This window comes from Eriocheir sinensis, chromosome 24 (assembly GCF_024679095.1).
Source record: "Eriocheir sinensis breed Jianghai 21 chromosome 24, ASM2467909v1, whole genome shotgun sequence".
Classification (NCBI taxonomy): Eukaryota; Metazoa; Arthropoda; class Malacostraca; order Decapoda; family Varunidae; genus Eriocheir; species Eriocheir sinensis.
In genome coordinates, this window is record NC_066532.1 from 16952129 (window position 1) to 16976757 (window position 24629).

The following is a 24629-nucleotide window of genomic DNA, read 5'->3' on the forward strand; positions in this document are numbered from 1 at the left end:
CAGGAGTAGTTTTATGACCCTGGTGGTAGTTTGACCCTTCCTCTGTACCGTGAACCTGAAGAATGACCCTCTTTTGACCCTCGACACATTTGACACAAGGGTTTGAAGGAGTTGTAGGCATTGAACACATATTTGACAAGGATTTCGAAGGAGTTGTGGGCATTTCCAGGAGTAGTATTATGACCCTGGTGGTAGTTTGACCTTTCCTCTGTATCGTGAACCTGAAGAAGCACTCATTAGAACCCGAATGACCCTCTCTTTGACATTTATATAGAGAAATTCTTATAGGCAAAGGAAATTACCTAACCCAAGCCTTCACCACAGCAACCAAAGATTATATAGATTCAGCGCCGCTGTAAGAAAACTCCCTCATATAATTTTCTTCATCTTAAACACGTCAACGATATCAGAGCAATTAAGCCGGTCGAGCAGGAATAAAGGGGTTGACATATTACAATAAATATTTCAATTCAATTCGATGTTGCGAGCACCTTCAGATTACAGCAGAGAAAGAATTGATAATATAGAAGCATCATAAAACCTCACATCCATTACTCTTTTTCACGCAAGGTTATTGGAGTGTCCAGAACTAAAATAGAAAATAAATAAAAGAAATGTATGTAGTAAAATATAATGTGCCGGCGGTCTTGTTGGGTCTTCTGACAGCATAATCATCATCATCAGCTGTTTGTTGTCAAGAAAAGAAAATATGTTTGATTTAATACTAAGGAAAAGGATAGAAAATAGATAATAGAAGGCAATACAAGTCAAAAGAAGTAGTAGTAGTAGTAGAAGAAACTCAGAAGAAAGAAAGAAATGAAGAAAAGAAGAAGAAAAACAGAATGACGGTCCAAAAGAAGTAAAGAAGTTGAAAAAGAAGAAGCAGGAGAGGACCTACGAAGCGATATACAGACCAAGAAGAAGAAATTAGTAGAAAAAAGAAAGAATAAGAACACAGAGGATCAAGAGGAGGAGGACACAGGAAGCAATACCAGATCAAAAGCGATACGAAGAAGAAGAAGAAGAAGCTACGTAGACAGACCAGGAAGAAGAAGACAAATTTAACCAAGAAGAAGGAGAAGAAATAGACAGACCAAGAAGAAGAAGAAAAAGACAGACCAAGAAGAAGAAGAAAAAGACAGACCAAGAAGAAGAAGAAGAAGAAGAAAAAGACAGACCAAGAAGAAAAAGACAGACCAAGAAGAAGAAGACAAATTTAACCAAGAAGAAGGAGAAGAAATAGACAGACCAAGAAGAAGAAGAAGAAAAAAAAGACAGACCAAGAAGAAGAAGAAAAGGACAGACCAAGAAGAAGAAGAAGAAGAAGAAGAAGACAAACCAAGAAGAAGGAGAAGAATTAAAAAGACAGACCAAGAAGACAAGGACAGACCAAGAAGAAGAAGAAGAAGAAGAAGAAGAAGAAGACAAACCAAGAAGAAGGAGAAGAATTAAAAAGACAGACCAAGAAGAAGAAGAAGAAGAAGAAGAAGACAAACCATGAAGAAGAAGAGGATCGAAGAAGAATCAGACAAACCAGGAAGAGGAAGAAGAAGAAGAAGAAGACAAACCAAGAAGAAGGAGAAGAAGAAGACAGACCAAGAAGAAGAAGAAGAAGAAGAAGACAAACCAAGAAGAAGGAGAAGAATTAAAAAGACAGACCAAGAAGAAGAAAAAGAAGAAGAAGACAAACCACGAAAAAGAGGAAGAAGAATCAGACAAACCAGGAAGAGGAAGAAGAAGAGGAAGAAAGAAGCTCCACCCCTCACGTCCCAGCCCCAGCCCCAGCCATCACCAGCCTCATCAGCTGTTTGTTGTCACAGAGTCAGAGTGAGCGTGATGGCGGGCGGGCAGGAGCAGGAGGAGCAGGGCGGCGGCGGTGGGGTGGCGGGCCGGCTGGAGAACGTGTCCCGCTTCCCCCGCCACGGCTGGATGGTGCCCCTCGACCACACCTTCCCGGAGCGGCGCGACCAGAAGATCAGGCCGCGCTTGGGTCAACTGCCGCAGCTCATCCCGCTCTTCATGAGGTGAGGGGCGGCACACACCAGCTCCCCCCTTACCTGGACGACCTTTCCCTATGAGCCATGCAAGGAACCGAAAGGTCTCACCAGTTGACCAATGCGCCAGTCTATCCAAGCTCATCAAACAACTGAACATAATCCAATAAGGCATAGGCTGGAAAGTGCATTGGGGATTTATTTCTTATGGTCAGGGATTATAGTCATAAAGCTTGAGGTCAAGGAATTTTTTTAGAGCAGCTTTGAAAGTACCAAGGTCTCTCAGCTCAACTACTGCAGAGGGAAGAAAATGCCCCAACAACACGAGCTGGGAAGGAACGACGCCGACACTCAAGGGAACAACGAGTATGAGCAAGCTTGAAGACATGGCCTCTTGTACCCACGACTGGAGCAAGCTGGAATAGTCTAGTCGAGTCCAAGGGGGCAACACCATGCATGATCTTCCAACACTTAATCGAATCAGCTCAATAACCTCCCGCAAACAGAAAAAAGATGAAGAGCAGAAAGCCTGTCTGCATAGGACAAGTTCTCTAGGCCATCTATGTTTTTGGTCCACCTTCGCTGGACTGACTCCAGTAGTTTAATGTCACCAGTATAGTCAGTGTTCCACATATATGAGCAGAATTCAAGTAGAGGACGAACATGAGTAGTATAGTACAGTGCCATCATAAAATCACAAGAATGGCATATCTACTGTTGATTTCAATTAATTGGAAGCCACAGAATGAATATGGTCATGAAATTTTAGTCTAGTATCAATCATTACCCCTAAATCTCGCTCAGAGTGGTAAATGGGATAGGAATATCACTAATGAATTACTGGTCGTAAAGGCCAGCAGGAGGGAGACCTCTGCCATATCTTAGAGCCACACATTTGTCTGGGTGAAGGTTAAGACCCCATGATTTTGACATTCAGTACATCAGTATCTTGCTGGAAAGTAGCTATACAGTTGATTGTAGAGGAAATATTATTACTCTGAACCTTCATATAAATTTTTAAGTCATCAGCAAAGATCTTATATTGACAGCTAAGTGATGAGGCCCTTCCCCCCTCTTCCCCTTCTACCCCTTCCCTTTCCTTTCCTCCCTTCTGTATTATTCTTTTCCCGGAGTAAGTTTGTCATGGTTGTTCACAGATCAGCTCGGTGACTGTCAGTGTTGTGGAGTTGTTTCCTGAGCAGCCTGGCAGAGTATTGATATCAATACTCTGCCAGGCACGGAAATAATGCAGGTCCTGGCATGCCACCACACACTTGTTACTAACATTACTCACTTAACTCTCGGCCCAGGGTGTGGTGCTGGGTCTACTCTTGTTCACGAATAAAATAAAAGTACATCCTGAAGGAGGGGTTGAAGGGGGGTACAAAGACACCCCCCCCCTTCCCCATGTAGGAGGGCAAGCTAGGTTTTGTTTGCTCACACTGGAATGAGGGGGTCAAAGGGAACAACCCCACCCCCCCCACACCTCCCACACACACACACTCAAAGAGGTTGTCAGATTTTGTTTGGTTAGACCATCATAATGTGGTGTCAAAAGGGGGCAAGCCCTCCTCCACCTTAGGAGCTTAATTTAAGTTCTGTTCAATTACATTAAATATTGGTGGGGGTTAGGTTACAATTGTTAGGTATAATTAATTTTGATAAATGTCAATAGATGACCCAGACCAAATAGTAACCTCCTGCCACAAGCCTCAAGTGTTTTGTTCCCTTGCAGGTACCTGGTGTGGTACATGTACACCAGAGCCAAGGGACGCAAACCCTGGATTGACTGCATCACCATGATGCACGGCAAGCAGATGTATGGTAAGAACTCCCTTCATTATGCATCTGAATATATTGTTATGCTGAAAATAGTCCTGAGGTTAAGATAGTGACTGTACAAAATATAGCATAGTGTAGAAATATCTTGCACTATAATTTCAACATTTTTGTGGAGCCAGACAGACAGACAAAGATGATAAAAGCTGCCCTAAGAAGTAAGAGCAGAAAATAACTGAAGATGTAATTGAATGGTACAGGGTAGCACTGAAGATTAAGGACCATTTTAAAGAGTGGAGGAGACAGGACCCAAGAGTAGGGATGAGGTAGTAGATAGAAGCCACTGCTACTGTAGAATGAAGACACTAGTATGAATTGGTGACATCTGTGTTGAAGGGAAAATACATTGCTAAAAACAACATAAAGACCAGCACATTCAGGAATATCTTACTCTTTAATTTCTACAAAGTATATGATTAAAAAATTTTTACTTGTGTTTTTATTTAACCTTTCCCTTGCCAGGTGTACCGCTGGGAGGCATTGGGTCTGGAACGATTGGCCGAGGGTTCCGGGGAGAGTTTTGCCGCTACCAGATGGTTCCTGGGATCTACGAGTATGAGACGGTGATGGCCAACCAGTTCATTGCCACCATCAGGGACCCCAAGGGCAACACACTCTACCAGCGGGTCTTGTCCACACAGACGTAAGGAGGAATATTGGTGATTGTGTCTGTCGCCCAGTTAGAGTAACCTTTAACCCGTCCGCTGCGATTGGCACGGATTTTGCCCTCGCTGGTAGCCTGGTAATATATAGTCTCAGGTCTTTCTCTGCCTCTGTGGTGGATAGTGGAGTGTTTCCCATGTGGTATTGGTATGCTGGATTTCCCCTCCCAAGGTGCATGATTTAACATTTTTCTTCATTGAATTGTAGCAGCCACTTTTTGTTCCATTCCTGTAGCTTGGTGATGTCTTCTTGTAGGAAATCCACAGTCAAGGGGTTAAAATTCATGGATTCATTTATAGGTGTTATGATTGCATCAAAGAACTGTGACATTAACCCAGTAGCAGCGGGGATCATGGTTCTTAATGGTCCCTCTAAGCGAGAAAAATTAGAAAAAATCACCCCTCACACAAACCATTTCATGATATATATCAAAGCATTTGTGATCAGTTTATATATCATCTATTTTGGGGGGTTAAAATCATGGCACAAATTTGGCCCGTCGCTGCTACCAGGTTAATAATAAAATAGGAATATGTGAAAATGCTAATTGTGGGTATATTTTCTACATCAGTGATTCCCAAAGGCCAAAAAAGAGTTGAAACAGGTTCTCAAAGAGTGTGTTTTTGTATTCATAGTACAGAAGTCAATTCAAACTAGCACCAGGGTCACACAACTACTCATGGAAATTCCCACAACCTCAACGAAAGTCTTGTCAGCTGTATGTACTTGGGCATTAAAATGTTTAAGAATATGGCCCCCAGACAGTCACATTGGAGTACCATCAAATATACCTCACCTGGGTCTTTTATAACTAATTTTTTCGTCCACAGTAAGCCGAGGAAGACCCTTGAGTCGTGGGAGTGGGGCTTCAGCGGAGCGGACGGCTTGTACTGTGGCCTGTACCCTCGGTCATGGACAGTCTACAACATCAAGGAGCAAGGCATCAGGCTAATATGTCGGCAGATATCGCCTGTCATACCCCATAACTATAAGGTGGGTGTGCTGCGTCATGTTGTCAGATAATGCTTAAAAATGTACATGGGGGTGAGAAGATGTGGACTGAAGGAGCTGAGTACAGTGCTGAAAGTAGGGAGATTAAGGTTGTTTGGGTAAGAGGAGGGGGATGGTGAGGCATTGGGAAGAGCTGTGAAGAGGAGGGGGGATGGTGAGGCATTGGGGGGAGCTGTGAAGAGGAACAGGGATAGTGAGGCATTGGTGAGAGCTGTTGGGGTGGAAATGCCAGGTCACCACACACCAGACAGGCCAAAGAAGACATAGAGGCAGTGTGTTGAAGAGGACTTGGCAGCATTGGGCACTGAAGAGGCTGAGGCAAGGGACAGAAGGAGTTGGAAGCGTATCATCGACCGTTTAACCTCACACTCAGGGGACAGGCAGCTTGTGTTTTAAGGTACATGTGATCGGTAGACACACATGACACAAAAAAGAACAGCTTGGCCAGAGTGTGTTCCCAGCTATCGGCGTCCCGGGGTTACATAAGCGCCAATATTAACCTGAGATGGGGGAAAACATGACATTAAACAGAAGATGATTATGATATAGACCCACAAATTAAGTTTACCGAACGTGAATCAACAAAATACGGAAACTAAGCTGAATTTTCATATCCTCATTTCCAGAAGATGATTACGATGTTGATGATGTAAATATGACGTGAATTTTTGTTTCCGTTTCAGGATTCGTGTTTACCTGTAGGAGTGTTTGTGTGGAACATCGAGAACTACAACCCTGAGCCCAGAGACGTGTCCATTACCTTTACGTTCAAGAATGGGACTGGTGGGAGTGCGGACAAGGAGGGTGAGTCCAGAGCCGGTGAAAGAAATTATACATGTGATGGGGCTTGTACAAATACCTTTCTTGATGATTTTGTTTCAACACCTCTTCTTTTTCTTCTCGTTTAACATCCTTATTTTGCCTTATGGGGTTGGACTGGTTGTTTTGACGCTTCTTGATGTTCATTGAAAGGGAGGAGGTTGTGTCCGGCCAGTGGTGTAAGGCTGTGTGATAGGCTTTGTGAGCTGGCAAGTACATAGGCTGTGTCTCTGGGTGATGGTGTGAGAGTGAGTGCTATGTGGAAGGAGATAATAGGCTGTGTGGGCTAGGAAGTAGATTGAGTCTGGCTGATGATGTAAGGCTTTGTACAAGCTGTGAAGAAGGAGGTGCTTGGCTGTGTATGGGTTGTGAAGGAGGTGTAAAGCTGTGTGCTGTGTGGAAAGGAGCTGCAAGGCTGTGTGGTGTGTGGAAAGGAGGTGCAAGACTGTGCTGTGTGGAAGGAGGTGCAAGGCTGTGTGCTATGTGGAAAGGAAGTGCAAGGCTGTGTGCTGTGTGGAAAGAAGGTGCAAGGCTGTGTGCTGTGTGGAAGGATGCGATAGGCTGTGTTGGGTTGTGAAGGAGGTGTAAGGTTGTATGCTGTGTGGAAAGGAGGTGCAAGGCTGTGTGCTGTGTGAAAGGGGGTGCAAGGCTGTGCTGTGTGGAAGGAGATTATAGGCTTTGTTGGGCTATGTGAGCTTGGTGTCGTGTGGATGGTTGTGAGGAAGACTGTAATCATTGGGTGATGGTTTTCATTTACCTGGTACCTTCTAATCTTTTTCCCTGGTATACAGTTTGACACTTTGATTCACCTGGTACCTAAGTTAAATGTGTTGTTCCAGGGGAGTGTTGGAGTGAGGTGTTTCAGCAGGAGTTGGCGGAGACGCAGGTCAAGGGTGTTGTGTTGCACCAAACCCTTAGAAGCTTGAACCTGCGCTACTGTCTGGCCGTCAAGGAAAAGGTCAGTGTCCACTCTTGTTATATATGAATTTATGATTTGATTAAAGAAAAGACTTGTCGGATATTGGAAGTTTTGTTGAGGTGCTTGAATACACATTCTCTAAATGAACATCAAGGAATTTTGTGAGTTGATAAAAGGAAATACTTGTCGGATATCGGAAGTTTTGTTGAGGTGCTTAAATACACATTCTCTAAATGAACATCAAGGAATTTTGTGAGTTGATAAAAGGAAATACTTGCTGGATATCGGAATGTTGTTGAATACACATTGTCTCTAACTAAACATCAAGGAATTTAGGATTTGATTAAAGAAAACACTTGTCGGATATCACAGGCTTTGTTGAGATGTTTAAATACACATTGTCTCTAACTAAACATCAAGGAATTTGTGAGTTGATTAAAGAAAAGACTTGTCAGATATTGGAAGTTTTGTTGAGGTCCTTGAATACACATTGTCCCTAAACTAATCATTTTTCAAGTTCGTCATATAAGATTATTCACTTTCCTGTCTACCACCCCAAATATAAGTCTAGTCATATTGTTGTGTTAAATCTCAGCCCACATCTCTGTCATACTTAGAACTTTCCTATCAAACAATTATATATTAGTCTACCACCCCAAATATAAGTTTAGTCATATTGTTGTGTTAAATCTTAGCCCACATCTCTGTCATACTTAGAACTTTCCTATCAAACAATTATATATTAGTCTACCACCCCAAATATAAGTTTAGTCATATTGTTGTGTTAAATCTTAGCCCACATCTCTGTCATACTTAGAACTTACTATCAAACAGTTCCATGATATATAAATCCACTACACATGTGCTGAACAAATACGTAATTATCGCACAAAGACAGCTGTGCCATAACTACCAAAGTTGCCAGATTGTCTTACTCAGCCTTTTATATTTACCAACTTCCGACCCAAAAATTGCCTCGTGGACCCCAATAAGGAGATTCACCTATAATTATCGTTAAAATAGTTAATTCCTGATGTTTCTTGGCAATAGTTAGGCGTCAGAAACATGTAAATACGATGCTCTGAGTACGACAATCTGGCAACGGTGATAACTACTACATCTATCCTTTCACAGCCGGAGGTATCGGTGACCAGAAGTCCAGGTTTTGACCCGCTCAGCTCAGGGGAGTCGCTGTGGAATGACCTCAAGCTGGACGGAGAACTGGACCCAAGTGACATCCCAGTAACCAAAACTAGTGAGTACTCTTGATGTAGTCTTTTATTTCATTTTATTTTTTTATTTTTTTATTTTTTTATTTATTTATTTATTTTTTTTTTTTTTTTGCATCAGAGGACACGGCTCAAGGGCAACAGAAAGTACAAAAAAAAAGCCCACTACTCATAAGTTAGCAGTGAACTAGCAGACTTTTTTGTTTTATTCTTTGTTTATTGGCCTTGAGCTGTTTGCGTTGCCATAAAAAAAGTTAAGGAGCTCCAAGCAGTTAAGAAATATCATCGCATCAGTAGTACTTCAGTTGTCGTCATTGGGTCCATTTTTTGCACTAAACTAGGGAAGAAAATAAAAAGGTAAAGACTGTAAGGGCCGCTTTCACAGTTGTTTTGATTGTTTTGATCGTTACCAATGGCGCCGATCGACGCTGTAATTGTCCACGTGAAAATAGCCGATTGGGTAGTGGCGGCTGCAGAGGAAGCAAGAGGTGTTGAGGGTGTGTGGTAAGGTGCGGGGCTAGGGTAACCCCGCAGCCGCCACTACCCCATAGGCCAGTTTTAAGTGGAAATACTATAGCAGCGATCGCCGCCATTGGTAACGCTCAGAACAAACAAAATGACTGTGAAAGTGGCCCTAAGTTAGTCAGGGGCCACAAAACAGTTAAGAAATATTACCTAATCTGTAGTACTTTAATTGTCCTCATTGCATTGAATTTTTGCACTAAACCGGGTGAGAAAATAAGCTAGTAAAGGTCATAATACTCATAAATTAGTCAAGGGCCACAAAACAATTAAGAAACATTACCTAAACTGTAGTACTTAAGTTTTCCTAATTGCATCCATTCTAAACTGAGAAAATAAATGAGAACTAAAATATACTACCATGTTTAGACAGTTAGAGGCCACAAAAATCTACTCTGGAGAATTGAGCTGAAGTATGAAAAATAAATATTGTCAGAGTTTCATTATTAATCTTTACTATGCCTTAACCCAGTAGCAGCGACGGGCCAAATTTGTGCCATGATATAAATCCCCCAAAATAGATGATGCATAAACTGATCACAAATGCTTTTATATATATTATGAAATGGTTTGTGTGAGGGATGATTTTTTTCTCATTTTTCTCGCTTAGAGGAATCATTAAGAAATATGATCCCTGCTGCTACCGGGTTAAGTTTATTTTATACCTTACCTCAGTTTCCCCAGAGCTGTGTTGGAATAGTAAGTATAAATAGCAGAACATAGCCAGAACCTAATAATTATCACCTAGGTAAGACTCAACACAAGGTGACAATGTTATATGTATCGTGTTATAAAAATGAACTGAAACTCTGTGGCAGTCTGCATGGAAACACAAAACAATCATATCTTTTTGCCACCGTTGCCAGTGAGCGATCATTGTTCACTGGACCGTCTGCCTGCATAATGTGTTAATTCGGCTTCAGTGTGGTGTGGTGTGTCCAAACTGTTAGCCTGAGCGAACACCAGTGGCGCCGGCAGACCCTTAGCAGTGTGTCGCGTGTTGTGTCCTTCTTGTTGTGTCTGCCGTTATCTCATTTACCCCCTTCCCTCCTTCTCCTTCTCCCCCCCCGACTGAAAACTGATCATAAACACTCCAGACTTTAGTGATTATGAGTCCCTTCCTGTTTTATGGCAATAGTAACAATGGAAAAAGAAACATACATCATCAGTGCAAGCCTTGTTCTTCTCCCTCTCGCCCCAGACTGAAAACAAATCATAATCACTCCAGACTTTAGTGATTATGAGCCCCTTCTTGTTTCATGGCAATAGTAACAATGGAAAAAGAAACACATCATCAGTGCAAACGTTTTTCTTCTCCCTCGCCCCCCAGACTGAAAACAAATCATAATCACTCCAGACTTAAGCGATTACGAGCCACATCCTGTTTTCACGGCAATATGTTCACGTATTCATCATGTGCAAATGTGTCAATTTTTTTTATAAGATTTTGTGTGTCATTATATAGTCTGACTCACCCTCAAATGTACCAGAATATGGAGACTAATCAAAATGTGGACCTGCTTCAAGTTATATGAATGTCCTTCAATCTTGTGCTCATTATTGGCAATGTTATGATTTTCAGTCAGTGTTATTATATTTGGCAAGACTAGAAGCAATGAGTGAAAATGACGTTAATGGATCTGAATTAAAGAAGGAGTTATAGAATTTGTTATCCACACACACAGTCATATGAGAGAAGGTGCAGTGTGTAATATCCTTCCCACAGGTAATAAAATAAACACTAATGATATAATAATAAATGAATAAATAAATAATAAATAAATAAATAAATGAATAAATAATAAGAGGTAACAGAACAAAATAACACAAAACAGATCACAGAAAAACACAAAAAAATAATTTGATGCCGTACAAAGTTTCCGATACACTTAACCTCATTTTTGACACTCCCACACAGGCAGTTTCACACACATACTACCCCATTTTCATTACTGTTGAGTCCATCGTGAGTCTGTTCCCTTCCAAATTTGGGCGGCTTTTCCGATACCCTACACCCCTGTCCACCCAGCAGTGAATGGGTACCAGGTATTAATCGGGGGTTGTGTCCCGTCTCCTGGGATCTGTTCTCTTCTCCTATAATTTCTTCCTCTTTTGTCTCTCTCTGGCATATGACCACAGATGTTGCGCCGACTAAACGAAACTTTCCAACTATCTTTCTGTTCCCTTCCATAAGTTCATAGCTGGCAAGGGGTTAGATATATTGATGTGCTTAATGAAATGACTGTAATGTGACATGGAGAGCATACTGTATCTCATTTTTGACACTCCCGAAGAGGCAGTTTCACACACATTACCCCATTTTCATTATTGTTGAGTCTATCGTGAGTCTGTTCCCTTCCATGAGTTCGTAGCTGACAAGGGGTTAGAAATATTGAATGTGCTTAATGAAACGACTATCTCATTTTTTAAACTCCCGCACAGGCAGTTTCACACATATCACCCCATTTTCATTATTGTTGAGTCTGTTGTGCGTCCGTTCCCTTCCATGTGTTCGTAGCATGTAAGGGGTTAGAGATATTGAATGTGCTTGATTAAACAACTATAATGTGACTCCTAAAGAGGCAGATTCACACATATTACCCCATTTTCATTATTGTTGAGTCTATCGTGCGTCCGTTCACTTCCATGTGTCTGTAGCATGTAAGAGTTTATTGAATGTTGTGTCCTGTCTTTCCCCTGACTCTGTGTTTTTAATTTTGCCGTGCTTTGTAGGAAAGGGTGAGGAGAGAGCTGTGGCTGTGTGTGGAAAGTGTAGTATTAGTGCCAGTAGCTCAGGGATGATAGAGATGGCCCTGGTTTGGGACATGCCCCAGATTGTGTTCAAGAGCAAAGGAGTCACACACACCAGGTAAGACTTGTACAGGTAGAGTAATTTACCTTACATTCTCATTAACACAGGTGCTCTAATATTACTCTTATCTGATATGTGAGTTCTTATTTAACTTTTTTTCTGACAGTTTAATAAGTTTTTTGAGAATATTGCCAGATTTTTTAATGTTGTATTAGTATTTATTGCTACGTAGATAACCTTACCTGACCTGACTTGACCTTACCTGAACCTTACCTAACCTAACTTTACCTAAACTGACCTTACCTTTACCTAACTTTACCCAACCTGACCTTACCTAACCTAACTTTACCTAACCTGACCTTACCTTAACCTTACCTAACCTAACTTTACTTAACCTGACCTTACCTTAACCTTACCTAACCTAACTTTACCTAACCTGACCTTACCTTAACCTTACCTAACCTAACTTTACTTAACCTGACCTTACCTTAACCTAACTTTACCTAACCTGACCTTACCTTATTCTACCTCCTTTACCTTACCTAACCTGCCCTAACCTTACTTGACCTTACCTTATTCTACCTCCTCCCTTACCTAACCTAACTTTACCTAACCTTACCTTACCTTATTTTACCTCCTTAACTTTACCTAACCTAACTTTTCCTGACCTTAACTTACTTTTATCTCCTCCTTGACCTTATCTAACCTACCCACAACTCAGAACTGTAACAATGGTGGTGATGTCCCTTTCGTTCTGGACAACTCATATAGCATCGTTTCCCCAGCAAATGTGACCAACGATGTGCTTGTCCTTCCTCAGACGCTACACTCGGTGGTTCAGCGAGGAGCAGACGGCAGCACAGGAGATGGCAGCGTACGCCCTCCACCACTACACACGCTGGGAGGACGACATCGAGGCCTGGCAGAACCCCGTGCTCCAGGACCCGTAAGTCTGGCGGCTCATTGGGGAAGGCTGACGAATGTTACTGGATGTGTTATTGTAAATTGTATGTACCTATATGTGTACAGTGTTAGTTTTTGTGTTATTGTTTCTGATATGTATAGTTATTTTTATATTTATCTCATGCAGAGCCTTGCCGGACTGGTTCAAGAGCGCCATCTTCAATGAGCTCTACTTCATAGCCGACGGAGGCTCGGTGTGGTTGGACCTGCCGGAGCAAGTAACAAGTACACTGCCTCTGCATGACTCAAGGTGAGGGTTTGGTTTGACAGGATGGTGTGCTTCACCCTCCTAACCTTACCTTAACTTTTTTATGTTTCTGCCTATGGGTGGGATAGGCTTTCTTGGTGGGCCCCGATGGGCGGCCCCAGCCCGTTGTGGCACAGGCAAGTGTTTGTAGTGGTGCCATCTTGTTTGGCTCATGCTGCCCCCCAGAGCTCATCTTTGATCATTTCTTTAGAGAGAAAATCTAGAGTCCAGGATAATAGGTTGTCTTCAGGACAGCATGTGGGTAGTCTCAGGCCACTCAGCGGTGACTGAATAATCCCAGCTGTGGCGGCGGGCAGGACTCTAACCCGGGTAGTCCTGGACACAGCAGCTAACCACTCAGCCACTGCCTCTCCACAAACTTACCTTGCTTTACTATCTCCTTAACCTTACATAACCAATCATTATATTACCTTAACTCAAATTACCTTATTTTACCTTCTGAACCTTATGTAACCTAACTTTGCCTTACTTTAACTTAGCTCACTTTATTTGTCTCTGTCAACCTTACCTTGTCTTATATAACCCAACTTTGCCTTACCTTAACTTAACTCACCCTGTTTTACCCTATTAACCTTACCTTGCCTTACATAACCTAACTGTGCTTTGCCTTAACTTAGGCCACCCTATTTTTACCCTATTAACCTTACCTTGCCTTACCTAATAATGATAATGATAATAATAATAGTAATAATAAATGTGAGTATTCTTTTTCAACTCTTTAGACATGATTCTATTTCTTTACTTTTCTTCTTCTTCTTCTACTTTTTACTTTTCTTGCTGTATAATTTTTTTTCAACTCTCCAACAATAATTATTCTTTTTTCGTCTCTGGATGTGTCAGTATTCTTTTTAACACAGGATGTAATTCTTCTTCTTTTTCTGCTTCTTCTTTCTTCTTCTTCTGCTGCTGCTTCTTCTTTCTATTTGTCAGTATTCTCTTTATCTCTCCAGGAGTGAGTACGGTCGCTTCGCCTACCTGGAAAGTCACGAGTATAGGATGTACAACACTTACGATGTGCACTTCTACGCGTCCTGGGCCCTGGTGATCCTGTGGCCTGAGCTCCAGAAGTCCCTGCAGTACGACATGGCTCAGTGGACCACCTCGGCCGACCTCACGCCCCGCACGCACCTCTTCCGGGGCAACAAGGGCGTGAGGAAGCTGGCCAACGCTGTGCCTCATGACGCTGGTGACCCGGGTGAGTTTTATTATTTATTTTTCTCAACATAGGAAGAAATTCAAAGGGTTGTAAGCAGCCTTTCTTTTAACCCCTTGACTGCGGATTTCCTACAAGAAGACATCACCAAGCTACAGGAATGGAACAAAAAGTGGCTGCTACAATTCAATGAAGAAAAATGTGAAGTCCTGCATACCAATACCACGTGGGAAACACTCCACTATCCACCACAGTGGCAGAGAAGGACCTGGGACTATATGTTACCAGGCTACCAGTGAAGGGGAAATCCGTGCCAATCGCAGTGGACGGTTAAGAGGAGAGTATCGGAACACCTCCTCCTAAAATTGACCTCCCGTTTGGCCACTCTTCTGTACGCTTTTTTATAAGGCCAGTGTTTAGTGGGCTTTTTTTTCTCATTACAACATTTTTTTTTTGCCCTTGAGCTGCTTCCTTTACTGTAAAAAATGCCTTGGTTAATGAAGTGTAGTAAGCAGCCTTGGGAAAGAATACTGGCACACAGAAAGTTAACCCCTTCAATATGGTGACATCAACTTCGGCGTCACCATCGGCGTCACCACATGGAAAGGGTTAATCCTCTTCTAAACCTCTTAATCCTCTTCCATTTCCTCTTAACCCTCTTCCATTTCCTCTTAACCCTTTCTATACTGTGATGCCGATGTGTGCGTCACTATATGGAAAGGGTTAAAGAAGTATAATTACATCTTGAGAGTTGAAGAAAAATAACCACATCTGGAGAGTCAGAAAAGAATACTGACAAATAGAAAGTTAAAAAGAATACTCACATCTAGAAAAAAAAGTTAAAGAAGAATCATATCCAGAGAGTTGAGAAAGAATACACATACATAGATGATTAAAAAAGAATCATCACAGCTAGTTTAAATACACATGTTGAGTCACAAATATTCATTACAGTTAACCCGTCCGCTGCGATTGGAACGAATTTGGCTTTCACTGGTAGCCTGATAACATATGCTCCCAGGTCTTTCTCTGCCTTTGTGGTGGATAGTGGAGTGTTTCCCATGTGGTATTGGTGTGCTGGATATCCCTTCACTGGTAGCCTGATAACATATACTCCCAGGTCCTTCTCTGCCTTTGTGGTGGATAGTGGAGTGTTTCCCATGTGGTATTGGTGTGCTCGATATCCCTTCACTGGTAGCCTGATAACATATACTCCCAGGTCTTTCTCTGCCTCTGTGGTGGATAGTGGAGTGTTTCTCATGTGGTATTGGTGTGCTCGATATCCCTTCACTGGTAGCCTGATAACATATACTCCCAGGTCTTTCTCTGCCTCTGTGGTGGATAGTGGAGTGTTTCCCATGTGGTATTGGTGTGCTCGATATCCCTTCACTGGTAGCCTGATAACATATACTCCCAGGTCTTTCTCTGCCTCTGTGGTGGATAGTGGAGTGTTTCCCATGTGGTATTGGTGTGCTCATTATCCCCTCCCAAGGTACAAGACTACATTTTTCTTCACTGAATTGTAGCAGCCACTTTTTGATCCATTCCTGTAGCTTGGTGAGGTCTTCTTGTAGGAAATCCGCAGTCAAGGGGTTAAGCAAGTTTTCTTAAGGTAATACAAAACTGTGTCCTGTCTTTCAGAGGACGAGCCATTTGTACGGGTCAACGCTTATCAGATCCATGACATCAGCTTCTGGAAGGACCTCAACCTCAAGTTCGTCTTACAGGTAAGGAACGGAGGAGAGGAAACGTTTAGTCATGCATTGATTTCAACTAAATTTAATCACTTTTTGCTCCTCCTCCCCTTCCTGCTCCTCCTCTTCTTAATCTCAACTCTTAGAAGTAAACCCTTGTTGTTATCTAATAGTGTGTGTGTGTGTGTGTGTGTGTGGATCATTTTTCGAGTCATCTCATTTAAGACTAGTGCTTAGTGGGCAGTTTGAGCCTTATGTCCCTTTGTATGCTTGTGTATCCTGCTTGTGATCTCAACTGTAGTCCCTGGTGATGGTGTTGGCAGTGTCCATACCAACCTTACGATCATAACTAGTGCCTTGAGATGCTGTTGATAGTGTCCATAGCAACCTTGTGATCTCAAATGTATTCCTTGACAATGCTCTTAATAGTGTCCATACCAACCTTACGATCATACCTAGTGCCTTGAGATGCTGTTAATAGTGTCCATACCAACCTTATGATCTCAAATGTATTCCTTGACAATGCTCTTAACCCGGTAGCAGCGGGGACCATGTTTCTTATTGGTCCCTCTAAGCGAGAAAAATGAGAAAAAATCATCACTCACACAAACCATTTCATAATATATATCAAAGCATTTGTGATCAGTTTATGTATCATCTATTTTGGGGGGTTTAAATCATGGCACAAATTTGGCCTGTCGCTGCTACACGGTAAAGCCACAAATTTGGCCCGTTGCTGGTACCAGGTTAATAGTGTCCATACCAACCTTATGATCACAGTTGTAGTCGCTGGTTATGCTAACAGTGTCCCTACCAACCTACAGGTGTACCGAGACCACACCTTCTTCAAGGACCACAACTACCTGGCTCACATGTGGCCCGTGTGCCGCGCCGTGATGGACCGCAGCTTCACCTACGACAGGGACGGCGACGGACTGATAGAGAACGAGGGTCAGGCGGACCAAACCTACGACTCCTGGATCATGCACGGCCCATCCGCCTACTGCTCCTCGCTGTGGGTGGCCGCCCTCGCCTCAATGGTGGAGATGGCGCGGCTGCTCAGCGACACGGCGGAGGAGAAGAAGTTCCTGGAGGCGCTGGAGAAGGCTAAAACTGCCCTGCAAGAGAAGCTGTGGAATGGTAAACCTTGTCTGCACCTTTGGTTTGTATGTGTTTGAGTACCTATGTCGGTCTTGTTCTTTCTCTTCTTTTTCTTCTTCTGCTTCTTCTTCCTCTTATATTTCTTCTCATTTATATGTGTTTGAGTATCTTTGTCTATCTTCTTTTTTCTCCTTTTTCTTCTTCTGCTTCCTCTTCCATTTCTTCTCATTTCTATATGTTTGAGTACCTATGTCTGTCTTCTTTCTCTTCTTCTGCTTCTTCTTCTTCTTCTTCTTCTTCTGCTTCTTTTTTTTTCTGCTTCTTCTGCTTCTTCTTTTTCTTCTTCTGCTGTTGCTGCTTCTTCTTCTTTTTCTTCTGCTTCTTCTTCTTCTTCTGCTTCTTATTATTTTTCTTCTTCTGGTGCTGCTTCTTTTTTCTTCTTTTTCTTCTTCTTCTGCTGCTGGTTCTTCTTTCTTCTTCTTTTCTTTTTCTCGTTTAACATCATCTGTCTCTATCTATACATATATGGAAACTCCCCTTTTAAGAGGTGGTCATTGTTTGAGTATCTGTGTCTGTCTTCTTCTTTCTCTTCTTTTCTTTTTCTTCTTTTTTTCTTCTCGTTCAACATCATCTGTCTCTCTTTCTATACATTTATGGAAACTGCCTTTTTAACCCGGTAGCAGCGGGGACCATGTTTCTTAATGGTCCCTCTAAGCGAGAAAAATGAGAAAAATCATCACTCACACAAACCATTTCATAATATATATCAAAGCATTTGTGAGCAGTTTATGTATCATCTATTTTGGGGGTAATTATCATGGCACAAATTTGGCGCGTCGCTGCTACACGGTAAAGCCACAAATTTGGCCCGTCGCTGCTACCGGGTTAAAAGGTAGTCATTGTTTGAGTATCCATGTTTGTCTGTCTCTTTATTAATCTTTTCATCTGGGAACTGCCCTTTCAGAGGTGACCATTGTTCTCCTTGTTCATCAGCTCCCATTTTCCAACTCATTCCCCTTCCACCTTTCATCTTTATTCGTCAATTGGCAATGTTAGGTTTTTTAATTACTTTGCCGTTACCATTTCTGTTACCATTGATGAGATTTCAGGCCCAGGTACATACAATTGTCTATACACATATTCATATCACTTTTGTCTTACAGGATTTTTTCAATGTTTTTATGCTTCTTTGTTTTCCAGGCAAGTATTACAAGTTCGACACATGTGGTGCAGCTCACAGCGACAGCATCATGTCAGACCAGCTGGTGGGCCACTGGTACCTGTCCCTGGCCGGCATTGACAGTGGGGTGAGAGAACCTGCTTGCACTGAACTTGCTGTGCATATGAGGCGTAAAGGAGGAGAAGGGGCATAAGGGACAGAGACATTTTTTTCTAGGCATACTTCAAGAACACTGAACTGCACTGATCTTACTGTGCATATGAGGCGTAAAGGAGGAGAAGGGGCATAAGGGAGGGACAGAGACAGTTTTTTCTAGGCATGCTTCAAGAACAAGATACAAGTTGCAAGGGAAAAGCGACCTCTTAGGACACCAAATACAATGTCACTTTTCCCCTGTAACCTGTTTCTTGTTCTTCCTGGGATGTGTAGTCTGCCTCTCCCAGTGCAGACTAGAAATAAATGGCTCTGTCCCTCACACCCAACGTTACCAGACTGTCGTACTCAGCCTCTTATATTTTCCAACTTCTGACCCAAAACTTCCGACCCAATAACTAGATTAATTTATACTTATCGTTAAAGTAGTTAATTCCTGATGTTTCTTGGTAATAGTTGGGCGCCATAAACTGGTAAATACTATGCTCTGAGTACGATGATCTGGTACCGTTGCTTGCACCCCATCTCTATCTGTATTTACCTTGTTGTTGTATACTGGATTTGAGTTAGTCTCGTGTTATCCGGTCTCCATATCCACTTTTATCCAGTTTAGCTTTAAAATGCGCATGTTTGTGTGTTTAAGTGTGTGTGTGTGTGTGTGTTTGCATGTGGATGTTCTTATGTTTCTGCCTTTTCTGTTTGTGGAAGTATTTGAATCAGATGAACTTTAACCTGTCCGCTGCGATTGTCACGGATTTGGCCTTCACTGGTAGCCTGGTAACATATAGTCTCAGGTCTTTCTCTGCCTCTGTGGTGGACAGTGGAGTGTATCCCATGTGGTATTGGTATGCTGGATATCCCGTCCCAAGGTGCAGGACTTTACATTTTTCTTCATTGAATTATAGCAGCCACTTTTTGTTCCATTCCCGTAGCTTGGTGATGTCTTCTTGTAGGAAATCCGCAGTCAAGGGGTTAAAGTGTGTGTGTGTGTGTGTGTGTTTGAGTCTGTGTGCCTACCTACCTGTGCTTATGGATATTGTTATGCTAGTACTGTTTCTGTTTGTGCAAGTATTTTAATTGAATGAACGTTTATTTATTTATTTATTATTATTTCTTTTTTTTACAGCAGAGGAGTCAGTTCAAGGGCATAAAAAAAACGAAACAAATGTGAAAAAAAAGCCCGCTACTCACTGCTCCTAAAGATAGTTAGAGGAGTGGCCAAAAGACAGGTCAATTTCGGGAGGAGTCTAAATAGTCCAAATCTTTCTGACTCTCCTCTCGTCCAGGTGTTTGAGTACAAGTGTGTGCGGTCGGTGCTGAAGATGCTTTACGAGTACAACGTGCAGCGCTTCAACAACGGGGAGATGGGGGCCGTCAATGGCATGAACCCGGACGGCACGATTGACCGCTACACCATGCAGAGCGAGGAGATGTGGGTGGGGGTCACGTACGCCCTGGCGGCCACCATGATCATTGAGGTAAGGGCCGCACGGAGCTTGATGTCAGATAGTTTAGGGTCTACTGAAGTTACTGAAGTTGCTGTTTGGTTAAATTTATATTCTATGGAAGTTGTGGTTTGATTTAGTAGTTTGCGGTCCATGGAAGTTGCTGTTTAGTTTAGTTTATGGTCACCGAAGTTGCAGTTTGATTTATGGCTGATTTTTCAAGCATCCTCTTAGTCTTCAATAATGTGGCTGATTTGTCTTTTTTTGGACCATTTATCGAGACACAGTTAGTTTAGTTTCGTGATTCCTCATATAGAGATTGCTTATTATAGATTGTTGGGTGTTAAACAATGGAAGAAAACCTTAAAATATAGAGACAGGAAAAAAATTAAAAAATAAGACCTCACTTGTTTGATAATTGACAGGTAGGAATGTATTAAGAACTCTATGACATAAGTGAATGTAATAGACGGAAAACTCAGGCATAGATAAAGTCGATGCTACTGACACCACATGTATCCAGGGCATGGTGGACGAAGGCTTCAAAACTGCCGAGGGAGTCTACAGAACCGTCTACGAGAAAATCGGACTAGGGTTTGAGACGCCCGAGGCTCTGTATGGCCAGCACAAGTACCGAGCCATTGGGTACATGCGGCCACTGTCCATCTGGTCCATGTACTGGGCCTACACACTGCGCAAGAAGAAGCAGAGTGCCGACAAAGCCCCGGACGACACAGCGGAGATCGACGTCACCTTCCCTGAACCGCCCGTCAGGAGAACACGGCCGGTCGCTCATGACTCGGACTCCTCAAGTGATGTATCCCAATAGTAGTAGCAATTAATTTCTCTTGGTATTTTGTATTTCTTTTGAGTTTTGTGCAAGGGGGATCAAGTGCAGGTCATCGTAACTATCCCAGAATTGCCGGTCAAGATAACAAGCCTGGTTGCTCATGAATCGGACTCCTCAAGTGATGTATCCCAGTAGTATCATGTAGACATTAATTTCTCCTGATATTTTGTTTGTATGACTTCTGTGTGAGGGATAGTAAGTGCAGGTCATCGTAACTTTCCCAGAACTGTCCGCCGTTTATTTCTATTGATATTTTGTATTTCTCCGACTCCTGCATGAGGGATATTAAGAAGGTAGGGCAGGATTTGAGGCATCTGGTTAGTTGTTGTTGTAGTATTTTATCTTTCTCGACATTTTAGCATTTTCACACACACGGAAGTCCCCCTGGCAGAGTACGGACCCCATTTTCTATCACACAACAAGGTCCAGTCTTTTTCTTGTATCTCAGTTCGTAAGAGTTCCAATGCACACCTGTTTTTAAGTCGAGTTATTTCAGACCAATCATCCCAACAGCTTTGAGTGAGATACTAGTTTCCCCCACTGATATTTTGTATTTCTCCGACTCCTGCATGAGGGATATTAAGAAGGTAGGTTGGGATTTAAAGCATTTGGTTTGTGGTGGTAGTATTTTATCCTTCTAGACATTTTAACTTATTTTCGCACAGTCCCCCCCCCCCCTGGCAGAGTACGGACCCCATTTTCTATCACACAACAAGGTCCAGTCTTTTTCTTGTATCTCAGTTCGTAAGAGTTCCAATGCACACATGTTTTTAAGTCGAGTTATTTCAGACAAATCATCCCAACAGCTTTGAGTGAGATAATCGTTTCCCCCATTGATATTTTGTATTTCTCCGACTTCTGCATGAGGGATATTAGAAAGTAGGGCGGGATTTAAGGCATCTGGTTTGTTGTGGTTGTAGTATTTTATCTTTCTAGACATTTTAACTTATTTTCGCACACACAGTCCCCCCCCCTGGCAGAGTACGGACCCCATTTTCTATCACACAACAAGGTCCAGTGCAGCTTTAGTCTTTTTCTTGTATCTCAGTTTCGTAAGAGTTCCAACGCACACATGTTTTTAAGTCGAGTTATTTCAGACCAATCATCCCAACAGCTCCGAGTAAGATAATAGTTTTGTAGCTACAGATCTTTGCCCGTCAGTTGCAGAGCCATTACGGGACAAAGATGAAACAATGTAAATAATGTGTATGTGTGTCTGTGAGTGTGAGTGTATTTACCTATTTGTAAGGGAAAATTAGGATGTTAAGCAAGAAGATGAAGGAGAAGAAGAAGGAGAAGGAGAAGTAGTTTTAGGAGGTGTGTGTGTGTGTGTGTGTGTGTGTGGAGTTTTTTAATACTATATATATTTGTTTATTCTGTTTCCCTGTGTATGGGTGTATATGGTTAAGTCCTTCGGTTTAAGTTTACGTTCTTAGACAGTTTGGGTTTTTCTGTTTAAGGCTGAGATTGGGTGTGAGGAACAGACGTATTTTTCTTTACTTTGCGCTGGGAAAGGAAGGTTACACATCACAGGAAGAACAAGAAACAGGTTGCAGGGGAAGAGTGACCTTGTATTTGGTGTTCCGAGGGTCACTGTTCCTCTTGCAACTAATGTCTTGTTCTTCCTGCGATGTTTAGTTTGCCTTTCCCAGTACAAACTAGAAAGAAACGTCTGTCTCTAGCTCCATTTTTCTTAAGTTTGCGCTGGGAAAGGAAGGTTACACATCACAGGAAGAACAAGAAACAGGTTGCAGGGGAAGAGTGACCTTGTCTTTGGTGTTCCGAGGGTCATTTTTCCTCTTGCAACTAATATCTTGTTCTTCCTGCGATGTTTAGTTTGCCTTTCCCAGTACAAGCTAGAAAAAACGTCTGTCCCTAACGCCCTTTCTCCTCTAAACGCCTTATTTTGGGGGGGCTTCAGCGGGCTCAGTGTGGGGCATTAGGTTACGAGTTGGTTGGCATGGTGAGTGTCACTGCCATTTGCTCATTGCACTGGGGTCAAAATATGCTTCTGGGCTGTTTTGCTCTCGTCCGCCACGCACAAATAGGTGATGCATTTGTGGAGCGACATGGATATTTTTTTTAAGGTATTACTGCTGAAAATATTGCTCCTGTTATAGAATGAATGAGACTAAGATGAGCTATGATATTTTTTCTGTATGTGGTATTGCATTGGTTATGAGCGACATGGAGATTTTTTTTAAGGTATTACTGATGAAAATATTCTGCCTGTTAGGGAATGAATGAGACTTAAGATGTACTACAATATTTTTTCTGTATGTGGTATTGCATTGGTTATGAGCAACATGAAGATTGATTTTTAGGTATTACTGATGAAAATATTACGTCTGCTATGGAATGAATGATGCTAAGATGTGCTATGATATTTTTTTTGTATGTGGTATTGTATTGGTTATAAGCGTTTTGAGACATGATTCAACCCTTAGACGGCAGCCTCGTGTAGTGTGTTGCCTCTATAGCTGTGTTGTGGTGTGTGGATGATCCTGGCCACACGCAATCAAAGGTACTGAATCTCGGTTGAAAAAGATTTGGTTCAGCTTTACACAACCGTACTGCATCGAAAACTTAAGTCAAGCTCAAGTTGACAATAATCGCTGTTTGTTCTCCATGCCAGGCACAACCGTTGACCTCTGTGCCTCTTAAAACATTCATGCTGGACAGTGGATGTGTTAGCCAGATAGTCGTAACAGTGAAGGAAACATCACAATCATACTGCATCGAAAACTTAAGTCGAGCTCAAGTTGACAATAATCGCTGTTTGTAGTTCATGCCAGGCACAACCGTCGTCTTCTGTGCCTCTAAAACATTCATGCTGGACAGTGGATGTGTTAGCCAGATAGTCGTAACAGTGAAGAAAACATCACAATCATCTTCATTGGAAACTTAATCGAGCTCACTTTGACAATAATTCATGCCAGGCACAACCGTCATCTTCAGTGCCTCTAAAATATTCATGGACAGTGGACATGTTAGCCAGATAGTTGTAACAGTGAAGAAAACATCACAATCATCTTCATTGGAAACTTAATCAAGCTCACTTTGACAATAATCGCTGTTTGTAGTTCATGCCAGGCACAACCGTCGTCTTCTGTGCCTCTAAAACATTCATGCTGGGCAGTGGATGTGTTAGCCAGATAGGCGTAACAGTGAAGAAAACATCACAATCATCTTCATTGGAAACTTAATCGAGCTCACTTTGACAATAATCGCTGCGTTGTTCTTGCTCCTTTTCATATTAGTGCAGAGAACATTGAAGGCACAACCATCATGTTCTGTGCCTTGAAAATGTTGATATCAGACAGTGGACGTGTTAGCAAGATAGTCTCAACAGTAAAGAAAACGTCCCAATCAACTTTATCGAAAACCAGGTCGAGCTCACTTTGACAATAATCACTCATTGAAGTTCATACCTCGTTTTCATATTAGCATAGAGAACATTGAAGGCACAGCCGTTATGTTCTGTGCCTCTAAAATGCTCATATAGGACAGTGGAGACGTTAGCAAGATTGTCGTAACGGTAAAAACATTCCCATCTCGTTGTTTAGAATCAGTCAGTCACTCAGCATGAAACTCTTGCATCACATCTAGTATGATATTTTAGCAAGACAGTCGTAACAATAAAGTAAAAATGCACGTATCTTGTTTAGAGTCAGTCAGTCACTCAGCATGAAACTCTTGCATCACATCGAGTATGATATCATTTTAGCAAGACAGTCGTAACAGTAAAGTAAAAATGCCCTCAACTTGTTTAGAGTCAGTCAGTCACTCAGCATGAAACTCTTGCATCACATCCAGTATGATATCATTTTAGCAAGATTGTCGTAACAGTCAAGTAAAAATGGCCTCATCTTGTTTAGAATCAGTCAGTCGGTATCAAATTCTTGTATCACATCTAGTACAATATTATGTTAGCAAGATTGTCGTAACAGTCAAGTAAAAATGGCCTCATCTTGTTTAGAATCAGTCAGTCGGTATCAAATTCTTGTATCACAT

At 42.1% G+C, this 24629-nt stretch overlaps 1 protein-coding gene across 1 annotated transcript; it reads left to right on the top strand.

Moving 5' to 3' along the window:
* Nucleotides 1-1474: 1474 nt before the first annotated feature.
* Nucleotides 1475-24502, top strand: LOC127002958 (non-lysosomal glucosylceramidase-like). The gene is made up of 17 exons (XM_050869270.1): nucleotides 1475-2024; nucleotides 3730-3818; nucleotides 4296-4476; nucleotides 5327-5489; nucleotides 6191-6311; nucleotides 7166-7284; nucleotides 8380-8500; nucleotides 11730-11865; nucleotides 12629-12754; nucleotides 12899-13021; nucleotides 13990-14234; nucleotides 15834-15919; nucleotides 16711-17026; nucleotides 18188-18294; nucleotides 19607-19798; nucleotides 20289-21062; nucleotides 21664-24502. The coding sequence occupies exons 1-16, from the start codon at nucleotides 1498-1500 to the stop codon at nucleotides 20592-20594; spliced, it is 2958 nt and encodes a 985-aa protein (XP_050725227.1). The 5' UTR covers nucleotides 1475-1497; the 3' UTR covers nucleotides 20595-21062; nucleotides 21664-24502.
* Nucleotides 24503-24629: the final 127 nt, after the last annotated feature.